Source organism: Cuculus canorus, chromosome 9 (genome assembly GCF_017976375.1).
Source record: "Cuculus canorus isolate bCucCan1 chromosome 9, bCucCan1.pri, whole genome shotgun sequence".
Taxonomy (NCBI): Eukaryota; Metazoa; Chordata; class Aves; order Cuculiformes; family Cuculidae; genus Cuculus; species Cuculus canorus.
Window position 1 is genome coordinate 8093918 of NC_071409.1, and position 18348 is coordinate 8112265.

The window sequence follows — 18348 nt, forward strand, 5'->3', positions numbered from 1 at the left end:
TTTTCTTTATTTTGTATTAATTTTACAGACTATTATCGCTATCCAGGTTATCAGTACAGAAGGCCAAGGAGCTATGATGATTACACAGGTGGGCTTACTGAAGAAGAACAGCTTGAAAGGGCAGTGCTCAACAGTCTTAATGAAAGAGGTAGGAGTTTTATTGTGTTATATTTTAAGTTATGATTCACACTGAGAAGGCGGGGAATGTATTGCTCATTATTTATTTCCAGTATTTTGGTCATGTCTTCAGAAAGAGATGAAAGCTTCCTGGTAGAATTATTAGCAAATGCGGTGTGAGGTTGCTGTATCATTCTCTTTGTGTAATTGCATTTATTCATAAGTGCTAAGTGCTTACTGTTTGATTACCTTGCTGCTACTTCAGTAATAGAAATGCTTTTATAACAAAAGCTCTTAAGTAAACTAAGCTGCCATGCAAAAAACCCCAAACTTGCAATACTCTGAAAAGTAGTATAAAGTGGTATAATACAAAAATTCACGTTACCAATATTTAAACTTTCTCTGTGTGTATATTTGTGCTTTTTATACAAATTTAATTTAACAAGCAATGTACTACTGATTTCTTACTCTTTGCAGTGTCCTGTTCTGCCTTAAAGGAAGCTTATATTCCAGCTGGCTGAAACACTTAGAAAAAAAAGATAGATATGTTTAGAAATAAAAATTGTGTGTTTTTCAATGAAATTTCTTAGTTAAATTGGTAGAAATACCTTCTTTAAGATATATATTAACTTTTTATAATGCAAGGAAAATCAAGAAGGGAAAAGAATACTTGGTAGAATTTACTTCTCGGCTTCTGAAAACCTCAAGATCTGAGGGAATATCTGTTTAATAGGACTGACAGCAACTCCTTAGAGCATCACGTGTAACATTTACATGACAGTTATGCAAAATTTTTACAGTGAAGTGATAAAATAAAGGACAGAAATAAACGTAGTGTACGTTGTCTGGTATTGAGAGAGTTTTTCATACCAAACATTGCTTCCTCTATTATCTGTTGCATCTCAATATGGATTCTTTTGGGAATTCTGCCAAAGCTTTCAGTGCTCCTTCACTTAAGAAGAAAGATTTCTTTTAAATTTGGTGAAGCTGTAACATTTGATCTTAGCAAAATAATAAATAACCTGACTGAATATCTTATCAATGTCATTTTCCTTTTTCATAATCTTGGTATTCTGTCTTCCTGGGTGGAAGGAAGCCTTCATTAGGAAAATGATAGCAAAGCCTCTACTTTTAACTACAGCCCTTAAAATGTGGAGCACTGTTCATAAATCTCTGCACAGAAAATTAATTTACACCACTCCGTCATGGTTGTTGGGGAAATACTGAGCGAAATATGAAAGTGAATAACTTGACAAATCATCATCACTTTTACTTTCACACCTTCTGTGATCCTGTATTTTATTATGAAGAACATAATATATGGCTGCCTTTTTTGTTTAATCCCAGTATTAGCAGCTGTCCTTGATGTAACCACAATGTGCTGTATCTCTCATCTATTATTTACTTGCTATTCTGCTCAGAAGAAAGATCTTGATTAGAGTGGGTTGTGGACTTGGATTTTTGTTGTGGTGGGCGTTGGGATTTTTTGTGAGTTGCACTTCTAAGTGCCTGTCTTTCAATCTCAGTAATGTTAAGAATCCCTTGCAAGCTCACATCTCTGTACAAAATAATTTTCCTCCTTCTTAAGACTAAGATTTTTAAACATGTAGATCAGTCTTTGTATTTGTGATTAAAGAGAAATACCTGTAAGTAGATAGATATTCATCTTATGCTTTATAATGAAACTCTATATGCATTTATTTAGTTCTAATTTAAAACAAAACAGAACCCCCTCCACGCCAAGCTTGTAGTTGGGCAAGTGTGGACTGGTTGTGGGCACATTGACGATATATCTTGGAAATATTTAGGCATCTGGCTTACCTGTTCTCTGATTTATTTTTTTTTAAGGGTTCCCTTTTCTGTTTTCTTCTACTGATACTGGACTATTCATTAGCAGGCTATGAAATTTGCCAGATCTGTGGAAAATTGTGATGAGAATGAAACTGATGTGATAACTACAGAGAAATGCTGTATAAATCAGATTTTTTTTCAGTATTATCTTTCCTTCCTGCAGTTGTAGGAATGCCAGTCTTTGACTAGGATGGTTTTCTGTAGAAACATCTTAAAATAGATGATATGCTCAAATGGCGCAGTGTATGATATCGGATTAAAATATATTTCATAAAGGCATGTGCTAGGACTTGCATCTGGTTCTTCTGTTTTTCTTTTTTATTGATTTTGTGAAATTGAGACTATACATGGTCTCAGGTGTCCAACAACGCTGCTAGAAAAAAGCTTTCTCCCTCAAGTAGAGTTCTTGTTCCAAATATAGCTCTGAAACTGCAACTATGCTCTATGATCCTGATACCCAGCACTTTCTTCAGGCAAATTTCCAGGCAATTAAATCAGAAAACTTTATAATTTCCATACTGAAAGTTTGGTGTACGCTTAGTATATGTAGCAGACTGCTTGCAACAAGAAGCAGAGCCAGAATTCTATTATAAACATTTAATGAATGTATAGCAATGTTCTTCCGTCTGTCTCTTTATAAAAATAGTAGTTGATGTAGGATTAAAAAGTTTACTTAACATTAGAACCAAAAAAAGTCCGGATTCTCTTGATAATGGTGATAAAAGTTCACTTGATTGGTAAGACAAAGCACCACAGGCTTATCTTTTAAAACAGAACCACAGCCAATGAGCACCTATGAAATATCATAGTTCTGTAAAGAAAGGAAATCATTCCGTTGGAAAACTTCCTTTTACACAGCCAGACTGGTTCACTTTGGATGGTTGAGGCAGTTACTCCCCTTTGTTATCTAAGCTGTTGTTCATTTGCTTGAAAAATATTGGACTGAAAATAGAGAGCTCAGAAACACCGTTGTTCACAGTTCAACTGTTCCTGCTTCTGCAGTGGTGCAGTAGGTGAAATCAGATGGGCTGTACAACTGGAACGGGCAACTCCTTCAAATCTAAGTCTCGTATGTCAAGAAGCTGTGTCTTTTTGTCTAGATTAGTGATCTGAAATCAGATTCTTTTGGAGACGCTGCAGTGTGTGTAATAGTTGTTTTCAGCTTTGTTATACTTGTTGCCTTTCAAGATACTGATGCACGTCTTTAAGTAGTGCTTAAGTATTTTGAAAATACTGGGTTTAAAAAAAATGTACTTATATTTTTAATGATAATGTGTGCATGCTTATCATAAATGTGAAAAACTATGAAAATAGGAAATATCAAAGCATTATGACACCATTGCACTGAGAGAAGTTTAGAACTTAGGGTCAGATTCAGTTTGGCACCCTGATAACATTATGCCTTTCAAGGTTCCTTTGCTCTGTATTTGTCCTGGTATTGTTTGCTTCTCTGTCATTTGCCTTGGACTTATAGCCCTATGCTTCAATCATTATATTCTGTGTTTAACATTCTGGAGGTGATGACTCTCCTTTGCAATGCAGCACATCTCTCATTTGTTTCATCACATGCTTGGTACTGTATTGAGTGGTTTTGGCAATGCCACCTGGAGGATTAACTTCCTCTGGCCTTTAGGGAACAAGCTGATGGTGATGTAGTTCTAAGGTTCTGATTATCACTACGAAAGATTATGAGATAAGAATTTCAGTAATGATTCATTTTGTTTGCATTTTGAAAGTATGGAGAACTGACATAAGATATTGATTCAGATGCTCATGCTGAAATGTATACAGAAAGCTGATGGGTTTTTTTTTCTGTGACTTCCTAAACGTGCACAAATTTTTGAAGGTCTTGCCAATGCTGCTTGCTTTTGGATGGTTTTCCTTCTTGCAAAAGTTACAGCTGCCAAAGAAAATTAAAATAGGAAGAAAGCACTTTGTTAAAGAAATAAGGTTAAATCTTTGGCTGTAGCTAGAGATGTTTTTCTTATGTTCACACTACATCTATTATCAAAGCATGGTTTGCATATGTAGGTAGAGGCTGTTCTTGGTGATCTGGTCCCAGACTTTGATACAAGTGGGAGCCTTTGCACTGACTTAAGCGGTTTCTGGATTTTACTTCATTGTTTCTCCCAGTAACTTGAACTTTTTCTTAAAGGAACTGATGTTGTTCCTTTCACAGTGGGTTTGGCAGGGTCACCTTGCTGGAGAACAGGCAGTTCTGCTCAACAGCTGTGGGCATAATTAGAAGAAGCTGTATGGGGGCTGCATAAAAGCACTCTCCCGCTTTGGGGAAAGTGGTGGTTGCTGTGGAGTGGCTCCAGTCTGCGTTGTTGTTTTCATCGATCCATCCATCTGCATTTCTTAGTCTTGGCATGAGGAAGTGGGTATTGTTCAGTTTTTCTTTGCTGTTGTGTGCGTCTTTGTTAGGCAAACAGAAATGCAGTAAAGGAAAAACACAGTGGGCTTTTTTTCCAAATGTGATTTTCTATATATTATGATTCTTATGAATGTTAATGAACTTAGTCTGGGAGTGCTTTTGGAGGTGAACTAAGGTCAGTGAATATTGCTTATCTTGGATTTACCTACGATGTACTACTCTAACTCTTGTGTTGTAATCATTGGATTAATTCTACAGACTGGGTATAGTTTACACTTTGTTCATTGAGACTGTCTTAATGGTGTTCTGAACCTTTTTCTGATGTCTTGACTGAATTAATTAGTAATTCCTTGTAGTTTCAAGAAAACTGTATATCTCCAAATCATATCTGGTTGGCCAATATCATGGCTGCATCCATGTGATTCTAAGGCCAACTGTGTTCTGGTTTGCTTCTCTTTTATACTTTTTATTTTCCATCTGGAGTCCCTAGCTTGCATTTTAAAATACATCTAGTCGTTTTGAGGATTACGTTCCCTGCTGTTGTCAGTCTGCAGGAACTGGCTTTAGGATAGTTTCAAAAGGAATATATGGGACGAGTTTGTTTTGTATTCAAGCTAATATGACTGTCCGCTTCTGTAGATATAAGTGAGGAAGCTTGGCTTGCCCTGAAAGCTGGCTGGATGTGAGCCACCTCTGATCAAAAAGTCTTAGTTTCATTAATTGGAGAAGCTTTGCTAATGCAGTTTGTTACATTTAGCAAGCTTGAGTACCGACATATATGATCCTTTCTGCGAAGGATGTATTAGAATCATAACCTCTGGTAAGTGTTTCAGATATGGTTCACAGAGCATTGCAAAAATGGGAGTGAACGTCTGCACTCTCCAAGGTTTTTTCAGTGCTTTGGCAAAGGATAGGTGGTACCATTTATATCCTGTGTGTAAATGGTGGTTGGAGGCAGCTGTGGAACTACGTGCCTTAATTCTTTTCTGAAGGATGTCAAGGTCAGTGGTGGTCCATATCCTTTAACTTCTGCATGGTAGTATTGGTTATTTGTTGTAAACGCACGATTTGAGGACACGGTAAGCTTTTCTGAGGCAGTGACTGATGTTCTCTAAAAATGTTACCCATGTGCTTTTAACAATTTCTGTTACTTTAATTGAGAGTTTGTTGGTGGTATGGATACAAAGATGAGACTTTGAGGCATGATCAAATTAAACTAGAAAATCCTGACGTATGAAAGGATGAAAATACCCATATTAAGTCTTAGCCATCTCTTCTCCTAACTAAAACAAATTATCAGACCTTTTGGCAGACGTTTTGGAGCGAATGTTTTGTATGTTTTTTGATTTTTATCACCTCTGGTTTTGTTTTTTGTTTTTTTTTTTTTAAAAAAAGAGTGCCTGTTCAAGATTGATCTCACTTGCTCTTCTAACAGTCTAGTTGGATTCATTGTATATTACTTCCTTTCTAACTTCATTAGCCACAACTAATTTCCTGCTAATTTGATTTTTATTTTGTCAGCCATTCCAAAGCTCAGCACAGAAGCAGTAGTTAGACATCCGTTTCTCTTCTTCGCCAGTTTATGTTCAAGTCTGTAGATGAGGAATGTTGGCACCAGCATCAGTAAGAATAGTTTGCTTCATAGCATGAGAAAATTCTTTCGTATGTTGACAGAAACTTAAAGGGCAGTGTTAGACACAATAGCCTGGGCTATTAAATGCGGTCTACTTGCAGCTGAGTTGGAGAAAATTGGCTGGTGCTAAGTGCTGAAAGCCAAATCTGTCAGACCATATAGCATGCCTGTGTTTTGCAGAGGCAAGGAGATGAGAGAATAAAAGCAGATTTGCCAATTTATAGCTTTTTTTTTTTTTCCAATTGCAGTTCCTGTTTGCCTTCTAGTGTAACACAAACCAGTGAGAAGGCTGCTGTGAGTGGTTTGTTTGCCTCAGCTTTCTCTGGAAACCCCTTAGTCCTTCTAAAGTGCAACTGTAGGGAAAATGATGTTGTATATGTGTGTCCTGAGGATTCTCTGTACATCCCAATAATTGATTAAACTAACCTTAAGACTTTGCTAACTGGCTGGAAGGTATGAAAGAACTATAGCAATGCCAGGCATTTGACTCTAGCTTCTCTCCACTCTCGAGTTTACTTCTTCCAATTCCATATGCATCAAAAACCTGGTTGATTATGGATAAAAATTATATGTTTGGATGTTTATCAGCAGAGAGAACTCCCATTTTCTCAAATAGAACACTTTGAACATTGATATTTTGTATTAAAAAGCAGAGTTGGGAGTATACTACAAGTACGGCAGTGTAATGTATTTTATGCAATCCATAGAATGACCAAGAGCAGTTTGTGGATTTGAAAATACATGAAATTATATCCTGGCTTTTTATCATAGTTAGCAGGACTATTCAGTTTATGGAAGAAGTACCTTGTTTGAAACTGGTATGAATGAAAGCCAGGCTAGTGTTCTAAGTTGTTATGACATTTCATCAAATCTTTTCAAGCTACTATTGCTTAGTATTTTCAGTAAATGAACTATAACAATCTTGATGTGTTTCTTGAAGGTTGTCTTTATGGGACCCCCAAAGGTATCAGCAGCACTTCTCTTGAGGAGGTCTGTGCTTAGGAGAGTTCCATGCGCGGTGATTTTCCCACGCATTTTTTCATATTTTTGTGCTCCATTGCAGGAGGAGAAAAGTAACCTTCTTTTTGAGAGCCACGGGAAGGTTCTCTGACGGTAGAGAGGCAGATGCTCTGTAATGTCTGTTTTTCCTAGAAGAAATGTTTGAAGGGGCCTAGTTTTGGTGACTATGTAAACTATCTTTAGACCCAAAACAATGCCTACAAAAACAACCGGAAGAGCTTGCCAGATCTGTGAGCTCTTAGGCCAAATCAAGACAGCATATCCCTTATTCCGTTGAACGGCAGAAGGTGTGTGTTCATTTTATAGGTATGTGTTTATTTGTTGGATGAGTAGGACATTCCCTAGTTCCAGGGCAGATATTGACACTGAAAATTGTGAGCTATTCCACTAAGTATTCTATACTCTTCTTTAACTCAATGAAAGCTGAAAGAACTATGGATGCGCTGCTTTGTAATACCATCACTGCTTATTACCTATGTTGACCTTTTACCGAGGATCTAATTCAATATTTCTGCCCATCAGACTGTCTGTTTGGTGGCTTGATAAATTCTTCCAGAAGCTTACAGAAACTCTTGTGTAAATCTTCTTATCGAACCTAAAACTAAGTCCGTGTCTTCAGAGAGGAGGAAAAATCAAGAGGGTTTGATGTAACAGATCTGTGGCTTTTACTACAAGCAGAACTAAAACCCCATGTAGAGGTTTTGTCTGTCTGGCTCACCCTGTAAGATGACCAGTTGATCTTTCCTTTCTTATACCGAATTTCATGCAGGGCAGCAAAAAACACACCCTTCACCCACTGTTACCCTGGCAGGGTGGCATGTTCCAAATGGTCCTTACGCCTGACCTTGATGATGAGAGGGCAGTGTGTAGGTGAAGACTGAATGGATGGCTTGTTTGCCCTGATGGCTGGCTGCATAAGTTGTGCTTTGCTGTGGAGCAAGACCTGCAATCTCTGTGCAATTTTGGGGAGGGGTCTACTCATGTGTGCAGCAAGTTTGGCTGGAGATTCACGTGTAGTGCTCAGAGGAGCAGTTCTGAATTATTTATTAGATGGTTTGTCATGGTTTAGCCCTGGCCTGGCCAATTTCAGCAGCGAAAACCAAGCAGTTGGACTCCCAAATTCCTCCAACCCCCAGGGAAAGAGGAAGGGAAAACGAGAGGAGAAAGACTTGCTGGATGGGAACTAAAACTACGGTTTTAATGAAAGAATGATAATAATAAGGAAAATAATTAGGGAGGAATAAAATATGTACAAATATGAGACCCCCACCCCTTGATGACCATATGTCACCACAAATAGTGTAGAGCAGACACAAGGGAATGGGTCATTGGCTAGGAGAGAGCTGAGCGTGGGAACTGGATTCAGGAATGCAGGGATCCAGGATCACAAACAAACAGATAGATGAGGTCCTCGGTGGACATCAGCCATCGCAGAAGAAAGTGAGAACCTCATGATCTCTCAGTTTTATCCCGAGTATGACGTATAAGGGATGGAATCCTCTGTTGGTCACCTGTCCTGTCCACCCTGCAGGTGGGACCTTTTCTTGCTAGCTCAAGGGTGGCCTTGTTTTTTGTAGGAATAAGCATGAAAAATGGCTTTTCTGCATAACAGAGCCTTGTGTTATCACTTCTAGAGAGAGCAGTGTCAAAAAAACATGCAGTCAGCTAGCAGAAAATGAAGTTACTTAGACAAGACTGAACTGAAGCTAGAAACTGACTCTAATTTAGCTCAAACCACAACACTGAAGTAGCTAGAACTTCTAATTCCACTGATGTTGTGTATGTCTTTCTGCTATGTGCTTTCTTTGGGAACCAGGAATTGTCTGGTTTTTTTGTTCTATATTTTTCTAGCGTCAACTGGTACTTTCCCTCACACTTGGAGGCTTACTATTCCCATCAAAATATTCTCAGTGATTAATTGTCACTAATATGAGTTTTTTCACTTCTTGCTATCTCTACATCATGCATCTGGTAAATGTATTTTAGTATTTGAAGTGCTGAGAATATGTGGAAAAAGACCTGAGGAAGGGGGCTTTGAGTCAAACACTGTTACAGGGAGACGCCTCAGAGCATGTCCAAGAGTGACATCATTGTATTGCAGACACATAAAATGAGGAAAGCACTGGACAAATTTTACTTGATAGCAAGGTAGGCAGAATTTAGAGGATTCTGTGGAGAAGATACCTGTGTTACTTGTTCACCTCCACGGTTAAGAAGTTGGTTATGCAGTTGGTCTTGCCAGGACAGCCTTTCTGCTGCAAAACACTGAACACAATAGCAAGTTAAGTTCTGAATTTAGGACTAGTTTAGTAAAGAAAAAAAGTTGGTATATATTAAACTAGCTTTTGCTTAGCTTTCCTTTTGACATAACCTGATGTGACAGAGAAGTTACTAGATGCTGGCAAATAATCACTGGGTTTCAAACCAACCCGACAATCTCTGTAATATTCAGCAGCAGCTTCTCTAGAGCCCATCTGTTTCAAAATAACTCTAATTCCACTTACAAGGCAGAATGCTTTGTTGGTGGGAGTTTGTTCTGGTTTCTGTGGTGACCTGCATGGCTCCGGTGCCATCTGCAGGGCGAGCAAGCCGTGTCCTAGGGCCATGGGGGCACCAACCCAGCACCACCGGGGTGCACTACCAGGATCCGAGATCACATTACTTGATCACCATCTTGCTTGGTAATGGAGTCTTGCATGCACAATTAAAAGGGTGAATTTAATATTGCAAGCTCATATGTGAGTTCATTTGTTTCTTGAGGAAACAGTGGCCCAGTTACAGCTGTCATCTTGGCCATCCTTTACTGAAATCTGTGGATCTGCATGGATTATAAGTTCTATTATTTGACTACTAAATTGCTCCTCAAGGACCTCTCTGAATTGCTTAAAGCAATTTGGCACGTAATTCTCTGTAGCTTCTTTGCTTTTCACTGCAAGATGATTAGATCTTTCAAAATGATGCTTCAAATATGAAACTCTGGAAAAGATAACGCTTAAGCCTAGATGGGATCAACTCATGCCTCTTTACTGGCATCTCTTCTCTTTCTGATATTAGGTTTTGTGCCTCTCTAATTTCTTGAGGGATTCCCCTGGTTAATTACATCTTTTGACTTGAAAGGGCTCCTGCTCAATAGTTTTTATTTTTCTATTTTGTTTAAATCCAAGATAAAGGGCACAAATTTGACTAACAATCTGCAAATCTGTGTTAAGTTTTTGTAATCGGTAAAAAGCCTCTCATGGGTCAGCAGAAACAGTTTTATCGTTGTCTTTCCTAAACTGTTGTCATGGTTACTATACAAGGAGCTCGTCATGTAAATCTCTACGTAGGGGAGGCACTGGAGCAGAGTAGGGAGCAAGGATGGGCCAGCGTGCTCAGTGTCAGCACTGGTGACCTAAGCAAATGACCTGAGTGCAATGCTGCTCTTCTGAATGCAAAGCATTCTCCATTTTCTCAACTGAGAGATGCTTGATCATTCATAGCAGGGTAAAATATGTTTAAAAGGGACAACTGTCAGTGTTGTCGCCTTAATTTCAGACTCTGTGATTAATCCCATTTCTGATGTTGATGTGCTGCTTCACTGTGTCAGGGGCGGAGGAACAACTTAAATACATTTCAGACTGGTGTCTAGCAAGTTGAGACAGAGACAAGATGAAGATAAAATACAAGAGTATACATTAAATTCCTTTCCCGTGTGTCAATATGAATTTGAAAAATCATTTTAAATGGTGCATCTCATTTCATAAGCATTTATGTTAATATTGCTGAGCAATACAGAGTTTGAGCAGCCTTTTCCAAGAGTTTGACTTCTTGGCAAACAAAGAAGGAAAATAACAAACATGTTTTACTGTTCTCAAAAGACCACACATTTATTGGTGAGTACTGTACAAATAAAAACACTTGTGTAATTGGATCAGAAATGAACAGAGCCTCTTGGTCAGCCAGGCTCCCTGACTTCATGTCATCTAAATAGGCTTTTTCTGTTTGCCACAAACACTCCCTGATATGGGATGCAGCTGTATTTGAAATTCAGCTCGAAAATGAACGTAATAGTGCAGTACTCACTTTTGGGTTTCCATATTCAATTGGCTAATTTAAATGAGACTCTGAGGTGGAAGTTTCAAAAATCCTCGGTGTTACAGAGGCTGCTGTGTTGTCTTTAAAGCCGATTTGCTTATCTTTAACCTTGTACTAATGCTCAGAGGCAGCCTCTCGTTTCTGTTTCCCAGAGCCCTCGGTTGAGGTGATGTGGAACCACAGCTTCTCATAGTCTCTTTGTTTGGTGACTTTGTGTGAACTCCAAAGAGCTGTTGATATAGCCTGTTCTTGTCTACCCTTGGGGTGCCAGGGCATGGAACCTGCTGCCTTGGTGGGCTGTTTCTGCTCAGATTCGTTTGCTTTACGGCTCTTTCTAGCAGAGCTGCCACGTGTAGTTGATTTCTGAAGCTGTCTTGCTGCCAGCTGAGGATAGGAGTTGTCTGCATCTGGTGTGGGTCAGCACGTGTTGGACTGCAGTACTAAAAGCAAAAACAAAAGCTTATTCTGCCAGAAGTAACTGCTGAGGATGTTTAAATAGTTTAACAGCCCAGAGTATAAAATAAGGATTGCGAAAAAATGTGATCTCCTGGCTTAATGCTTGTTACGTGTTTGGGGGTTCTTTTGGCTGCAGTTTGGGGTTTTCTGTGGGTTAGTTTGTGGGGGTTTTTTTAGCGTCTTTAAGAGCTGGAAGCTGTGATTGCCCTGAAAACACTGGAATTGGAAACATTCAACTGCATTTCCTTTGTGTTGTGATGCTTTGGTTTACAGGATAGATGTGCATTTTTCTCACATTACAGGACAAAATAACAGTTGTTTTTCATTGTCTTGTAGGTTTTGGTGGAGCAACATATAACAGTGAGCGGCGACCCTATGGGTTTTGGTTTCCACCGGAGCAGCGTTCAGAAGAGATGAGAAGGCATAGGCTTCGTAGGTTTGAGAGGCGATGAAGTTGGCAGGTGTTGATGTATATTGTAAACTGCTATTCAGTTATCAAAAGATTTGTCAATTTAGTTGTAATACGCAGATTTGTTTGTAATGTTTTCCCATTTTTTTTTTTTACTTTGGAGGGTTTTGTGAGTTCAGGCTCAAAATTGCATAAACTGTGTGAGATAGGAATGAAAATGTGCTCTTTGGCAGCTTCCATCATAATGCACCTTAAATACGGAAGAAGGCTGATGGTTTTACCAAACTGCCTTTTTTCGTAAGTTCTTTTGTGTAGCTTCAAGAATTCCTTGGCTTTTTGACTGCTCAGGCAACAGTTTTTCTTCATCCATCACAGATGAAAAAAACATTTTTTTTAATACAAGCGTAAAACTATGCAGTTCTTACTTGCGACTGGTCTCTGTTTACCTATGAGGACCAACTGGTTTTGGGATTGGCATGTGAAATGTCAGTTGGAAAGACTGCTTTGACAACAGTGAGATCTTGCGAGTTGAGGCTTCTGCTTTGCAGCAGTCTGGCAAACTGTGTAAAAACAGTTTCAACTCTCCTTACCCATACAAACTATTTAATACAACCTTTAGTGTTGCAGTCTTACTTAAAACATGCCATGTTATCTAAAGCTTGTATGTGATAAAAATGAGCTGTAACTACTTACTTCCTAAAGCCTTTCTTAATATTTATGTTTTAAATGAAATGCTTCCCTTTAGAGTTCAAAGAATTTGTTAGAGATTTATGGAAAGGGAGGTGGATGTGCCATACAAAGAATATATTTATTTAGTGACTTATACATTTTCAAAACATGTTTCCCTTTTTAAGAAGGTTTAGAAATTGTACTGTGTTTGTCCTGTTGATGTAGATGAAGAAATTCTACTGTGTCTCTGTATGTGTCTCATTTGACACCCTGCAGCAGCAGTAAGAGTCTGCAGGCTTGTTGACATCTTGCCTAAACGCCAGCTACCTTGAATTCTTCAATTCCCTACCTGACTTCAGAGGAGTTGATAGGAGACCAGAGCGTTCAGCTGTCACTGTGGGCAGGCCCTCCCCTCGCTGCCTGTCGCCCAGTGCCTGTCCTGCTGGAGCACCTCTGCCCGTTTAGTAACGTGAACTGCTGACCCTGATGGGTTTTTGTTCTGGTGTCACTCAAAAATTACTTATGGCCCAGGGTTTTTCCTCATAATGGCAAGAATTCTTCTGAAGCAGGGGATGATCCTCTGTAATTGTTTTCTGTCCTGAAGAGGTGTGGTTGCACAGGAATAGTTTGATTATTTGCCTTTGGCATAGAGCTGTTGGAATCTCTTCAGCACCAACTTAGAGCATTAGGATGAACAACTTAATGCTTTCTTTTCAGGTAACCGTGATCACCAGTCTGTGCTTTACAAACTACTTTTCTATGCAGTTGTAGTTTGAATGTAAAATCTTAATGTTCTATTTTTCATATAGAAAAAGTCTTGAAACTAATTTTTTTACTGTGTTCTTTAAATAAAGCGTGCACCTTCTGGTTGTAACTAAGTTTTTGTTTGCTGAAAAATGCACAAGCTGTTCTTTCTCTCCGGTGCCAATCTCACTTTCACCTGTTTGGCTCTACCTGTTGGCAATTCTTTTGCCAAGTAGCAGCAGCAGCACTGTGTTCTTCTGCTCCAAGAGCCAAAAGACATGACTGCAGTGTGACTTGGGACGCACTTGTTCAGGTAGGCTACAAACACTGTTAATGTTCTGCAAAGTGTTTGCTGGCAGACACGTTGTACGTAAGGAACGCTTACAATCTGGGTTGTTTTTCTGTGTATGCTGGAGCCATCAAATAGACCAGCAGATACTTTTATAGTAGGTGAACTTTTCCATGCTCACGAAAAATCAGTATGAAGAAGCTGCATAGTGTTTACATAGTCTTCTTAGAGGGTAATAATCAGCTGTAAAGGAGGAGAGGCAGCGCTGGTTCCTCAAACTCATCTCTTACTGCTCTGGTCAAAAGTTTCAGCGTGACTTACTGTGTCTGTTAAGCTCTGTTATTTTAATTATTTAAAACTACTGGAAAAAAACCCAACCCAAACACCTAAGTAAAATAAAAAACATGATTGCAGTTTTAAAAGCATTTGTTTTCTTAAAGTGTGGTTAGAAATACGTGCCACTAAGTATTCACACAGTACTAATAATTGTTGAGCTGTTTTGACTTTTTGTATGCAAAAGGGAAATACATTTTTTTATATGTGAAACAGTTTTTTCTCATTATAGTGATTAATAAACTGTATATTTTAAATTATAGCACTGCCACTGTATCTTTAGAAACAAAGACCTGTGATACTGAGGGGGCAGAACGATTATGTTCGGTCTAACCTTTTTTCTTTCAAATTTAATGGAAGTTTAGGGATTGAATTATTGGAAAGTTTTGGTACTCCAAAGTATTTTGAAAGTTTATCAACAGAATGATGCCTTAGCAGGATTTTTACCATTAAAAACCACCTCAGTTTAGTTTTCAGAGCACTGATGATCACGATAGCTATTAAGTTGCAGATGAATTCCGGACCTCTGCTCTGTTGCACTTTATCTTTTAAGGGACAAAAATTAAGGGCTGCCTCCATCGATGAATATACCATGTTATGTATCTCCTGTTACTGTGTAGTTCCTGACTAACGCTACATAAATTTAAGGGTTCTGCAAGAAAAAGTAGGTGTGTATGCATTATTTCAGCATCTGCAGTTGGATTCCTTTGTGGCAGGAGCTGTGATTCCTTGTGAATTTTTCTTACTTCCTCTGAGCTGTGATCAGGGACTGTGTAAGGAATTCCACCCCCTTAATTATTCCTCAGCAGCAGGCTTGTTAACAGGCGCATTCTTGAAATGTGATGGTTGAATGACCTAACACATTACTGCTAATAAAGAGAGGTTTCTCTCAGTCCAAAATTAAGGTGTGGTGAAAGAACAGTGGGTTTAACTTGTAACATTCTTTTCCCTCTTTAGCCTTTTCCTTATGAACAGGCACGTTATTTATTCTTGTGTACAAATGCTTTTTTTCCCTGGAGTGCCACCTCTTCTTTTAGAATGCTGAGATGTCAGCATTCCCCAGTGTTCCAAATCCCGCAAGACAGATTGCGCTGGGTGGGTGCAGGTGGAAGCAGCGTTCCAGGCTGTAACTGAGCTCAGAATCTGTCCTGCCGCCCTCGCATTGACACCTCGGTGCCCGGGGAAGTGTTCAGGGCAGAGCACGTTGGTTCTGCTGCACCAGTTTCCTTACACAGAAGTCGTTCTGCCGAAGCCGTTTGCCACGGCTGCCTGTGGAACAGGATTTGCTTACTTGTTTGGTGAAAACCAGCCTGGAATTGTCATGGCCTGTTTTTTGCAGATTTTGACTAATGCCACCTTGTTTATTTTCACCTTTTTCTTGAGGATCGCTTGGGGACCTCCACTGGTAGGAGGGTGCAGTAGGGGACAGGGAAGGGACTGACTGCTTTAGAAGAGTTTTGCCTTGGGAGTTTTGGTTTGGCTTTATTTGAAAGTGAAAATTTAACTGTTATCAGATAGAATTTGTTCCTATCACATGTATGCAGATAAGGAAAAAAGAGCCTAAATATTGGTTCATTAAATTGCTGAAATACTTAAAAGTCTGTGGAACAAGGATGTGTCTGGGAAAGAGAAGGAAATACATCCATGAAGGAGGCTATTCTGATTGAGCTAAAGGAAGTCCCCCTTTTGGTAGCTTTTGTGCTAACAAAGGAGAAGAGAGGAAAGACAGCACAGGTGAAGTCTTTGTATCAACAGTCTCTATGGCTGAAGACTTAATTTTTATTTTTATATATCTGTGTATTAAGGAGCTTAAATTGTAGATGATGGAGCAAAGCAGCTGTGAGCACTGTCAGCCTGAGAGACTTATCCTGGCCAAAGGGAGGCAAAAGACTTGTATTTTCTCTTATGTAGTAATTATATCATGGACGTGTCTGCAGGACAAAAGTAACTTTCTTTTGTTATCCACTGCTCTCTCAATTGTGATACCCATCTACGCTAGATGTGTTTAAGATAAGAATACAGAACTGTCGGACCTTTAAACCTCACGCTTGTATCCAGCCCGTGGAACTCCATAGATGTGCAGTCTGATGATGGCACAGCAAATCCAAGTGAAAATTGAATGGACTGTTTGGAAAAAAGTTCAGGTACAGCTGTCTGGTCCTGTGATGTGATGGGAGTGGGTGTCACAGTTTATTTTCACTTCTGATTCTGTAGCAGGGAGGGCTGTAACAATTTTTATTTAGCACTGAATGAAGAAGTGTAAATCACTTCAGCAGAACAGCTGGCTGACAGGTACTTGTGTTAGTGTGCTGTGGCTTCCTGGAGGAGTGTGCAGGCGTGAAGAAGATAATCACTTCACAGTGTTATTACAAGGTAGTAATTGTTCCCTGCAACTAAAAAAAAAATAGTTGGTAATTTCTTTATTTGTTGTCAGATTTTACAGGGCGAGGAAATAGTAACAGTTCTCAGCTTTCAGTGGTAGAATTGCTTCGAAAGGCATTTTGTGCTTTCTGAAGGGTCTGAATCTTGTAATAAATACTGATAGCTGTTTGCTCTTTCTGGAGCAGTGAACATTGGAGAGCAGTTTGCCATGTAGGTTTAGTATGGTTTGGGTGTTTGTGCTGTGCACGGGATGGTAAAGCCATGGAGTCAGTCAGTAGAGGAGAGGATGAAGTCTGCTGCTGCATGAGAATGGTGATCCGTTTATTTCTTCTGTCTATTGACAAGAAAAAAATGGCCTTATTTGCAGCAAGATGAATGTAAGCAAGGATTTCTAAACATGCAGATGGTGACGTTTTTTTAATTGGCTGAGGATATTCCGGACTTTCCTACGTTAGTGTTTTTGGAGCAGGTTTAAACATCTCTGAAGGACTGCTGATCAGGTGAACAGCACGTGTTTTTCCCTTCACGGAGCACACTGGGTTAGGTTGGGTCCTTCACCAAATTCTTCCTTGCAGGAATGACTGAAGAGCTGCCAGGGTGGGGCTACTTCTGTGCATCCATGGTTGCTGCACCCATGGAACAAGTTAAGGAACAGCTCCTAAATCTGTGCAACATTAATGAGTATGGGATGACCTCTGTGCTGACTTTTTACAATTCTATTTTAAAGTAAGTATTTATGTACGCAGATCTGCAGCCAAGCAGCCTGCTGTGTGTCCTTGTGTCCAGTTAATGGGTGGATCACGTTGTCCTTGGAGACCTAAAGTCAGCCATAGCATTGATAATGTAACTCAGCTGGGTTGGGTGAGGTTTTTCATTTATATTACTACAAAATGTAAATCAAACTTCTGATAAAAGCTTTAAAATATTTTATGTGCAAGGGTCAAACCCCTTCCCCTTTATTTTTGTCCAGCATTTTGAAAAACATGAATCTTTGGTCAGAGCAGCCTTGATGGTGGAAAGCTGTACTGTTCAGAACAGACTTCAGTCCATGTTGATGTAAACGCACAGGGGCTTGGAGAGTTACAGGTCTGTGCATGCTGCAGTCTGTTAGAGGAACCCGGATAATCGCTTTGCTGCTGTTTAGAGCTGAGGCTTCGGATTGTATTAAACATTCATTGTTTGTTCCTTTTGCTCTGCTTTGTGTATCTGCAGATCAGGAATCCAGAACGAGCAGTTAGCTTATAAAAATGTATTTTTGAATTGGAGTTTGTAAGCAAAATGAGTAGGACAGGGGGGAAATGATCAGGGATGCATTTAATTGGGAAGGCAGTGTAGTGATAAAACACTTCTTGAGGCAAGATGCTTAAATACTTGGTTTCTGCACATCATCATCAGGAAGACCACATTGTGTGTGCAGAGTTACAGCCTGTCTGTGTCTGACCCAAAGTTCTGGTACCATTTACTGCATATACTTCAATCCTTACATATATCTTACACATTGAAGCACGATAAAAGTAAAACATTTGGAAATACTAATTTACTTTTGTGTTTCTAGAATACAGTATGCAAAATCTAACACCCTTCAGTTGCAGCTGCCTCTGACCAGGCATCTCTAATACAGATTTCTTTAGTTCCCATCAGAATTAGTGGTTCTCTGCCTCTGGGACAGCTTAATTTCTAATGAGAATGCCTCTGTCTCCATTGTGCTGAGCTGTCCACAACAAGAGTCGGACAGGTGATCAGTGCATGGAAGACTATAAACTCTGAGGAAGACCTTGCTTTTCTGTTTCCTAAAGCTTTGTTTTACCAAGCTGAACGTGATGTTGGTTTGGGACCCAAGTGCTTCTTCCCAAGTCTTTCCATATACACCCAGGGATAAATACGCCGTGGCTGTTCATTAGCATGGGACCTCACTGCTTGTGTTTGTTTAGGAATCGGTTAGAGTTTTGTCTGTGTTTTGCACTTCTGCTTCACTGAATCTGTGGAAAACATGG

The 18348-nt window shown here is 39.4% G+C and overlaps 1 protein-coding gene across 4 annotated transcripts in view; it reads left to right on the forward strand.

Moving 5' to 3' along the window:
* RHBDD1 (rhomboid domain containing 1) overlaps window positions 1-14260 on the forward strand; it is a 37365-nt gene extending 23105 nt beyond the window's left edge. For 3 of the 4 annotated variants that reach the window (XM_054074610.1, XM_054074609.1, XM_054074607.1), the window contains 2 exons: window positions 29-148; window positions 11865-14260. In XM_054074610.1, the coding sequence (XP_053930585.1) occupies window positions 29-148; window positions 11865-11980 (236 nt within the window). In that variant the 3' untranslated portion in view covers window positions 11981-14260. The remainder of the gene's footprint in view (window positions 1-28; window positions 149-11864) is intronic. The other variant, XM_054074611.1, reaches the window with a different exon arrangement.
* Window positions 14261-18348: the final 4088 nt, after the last annotated feature.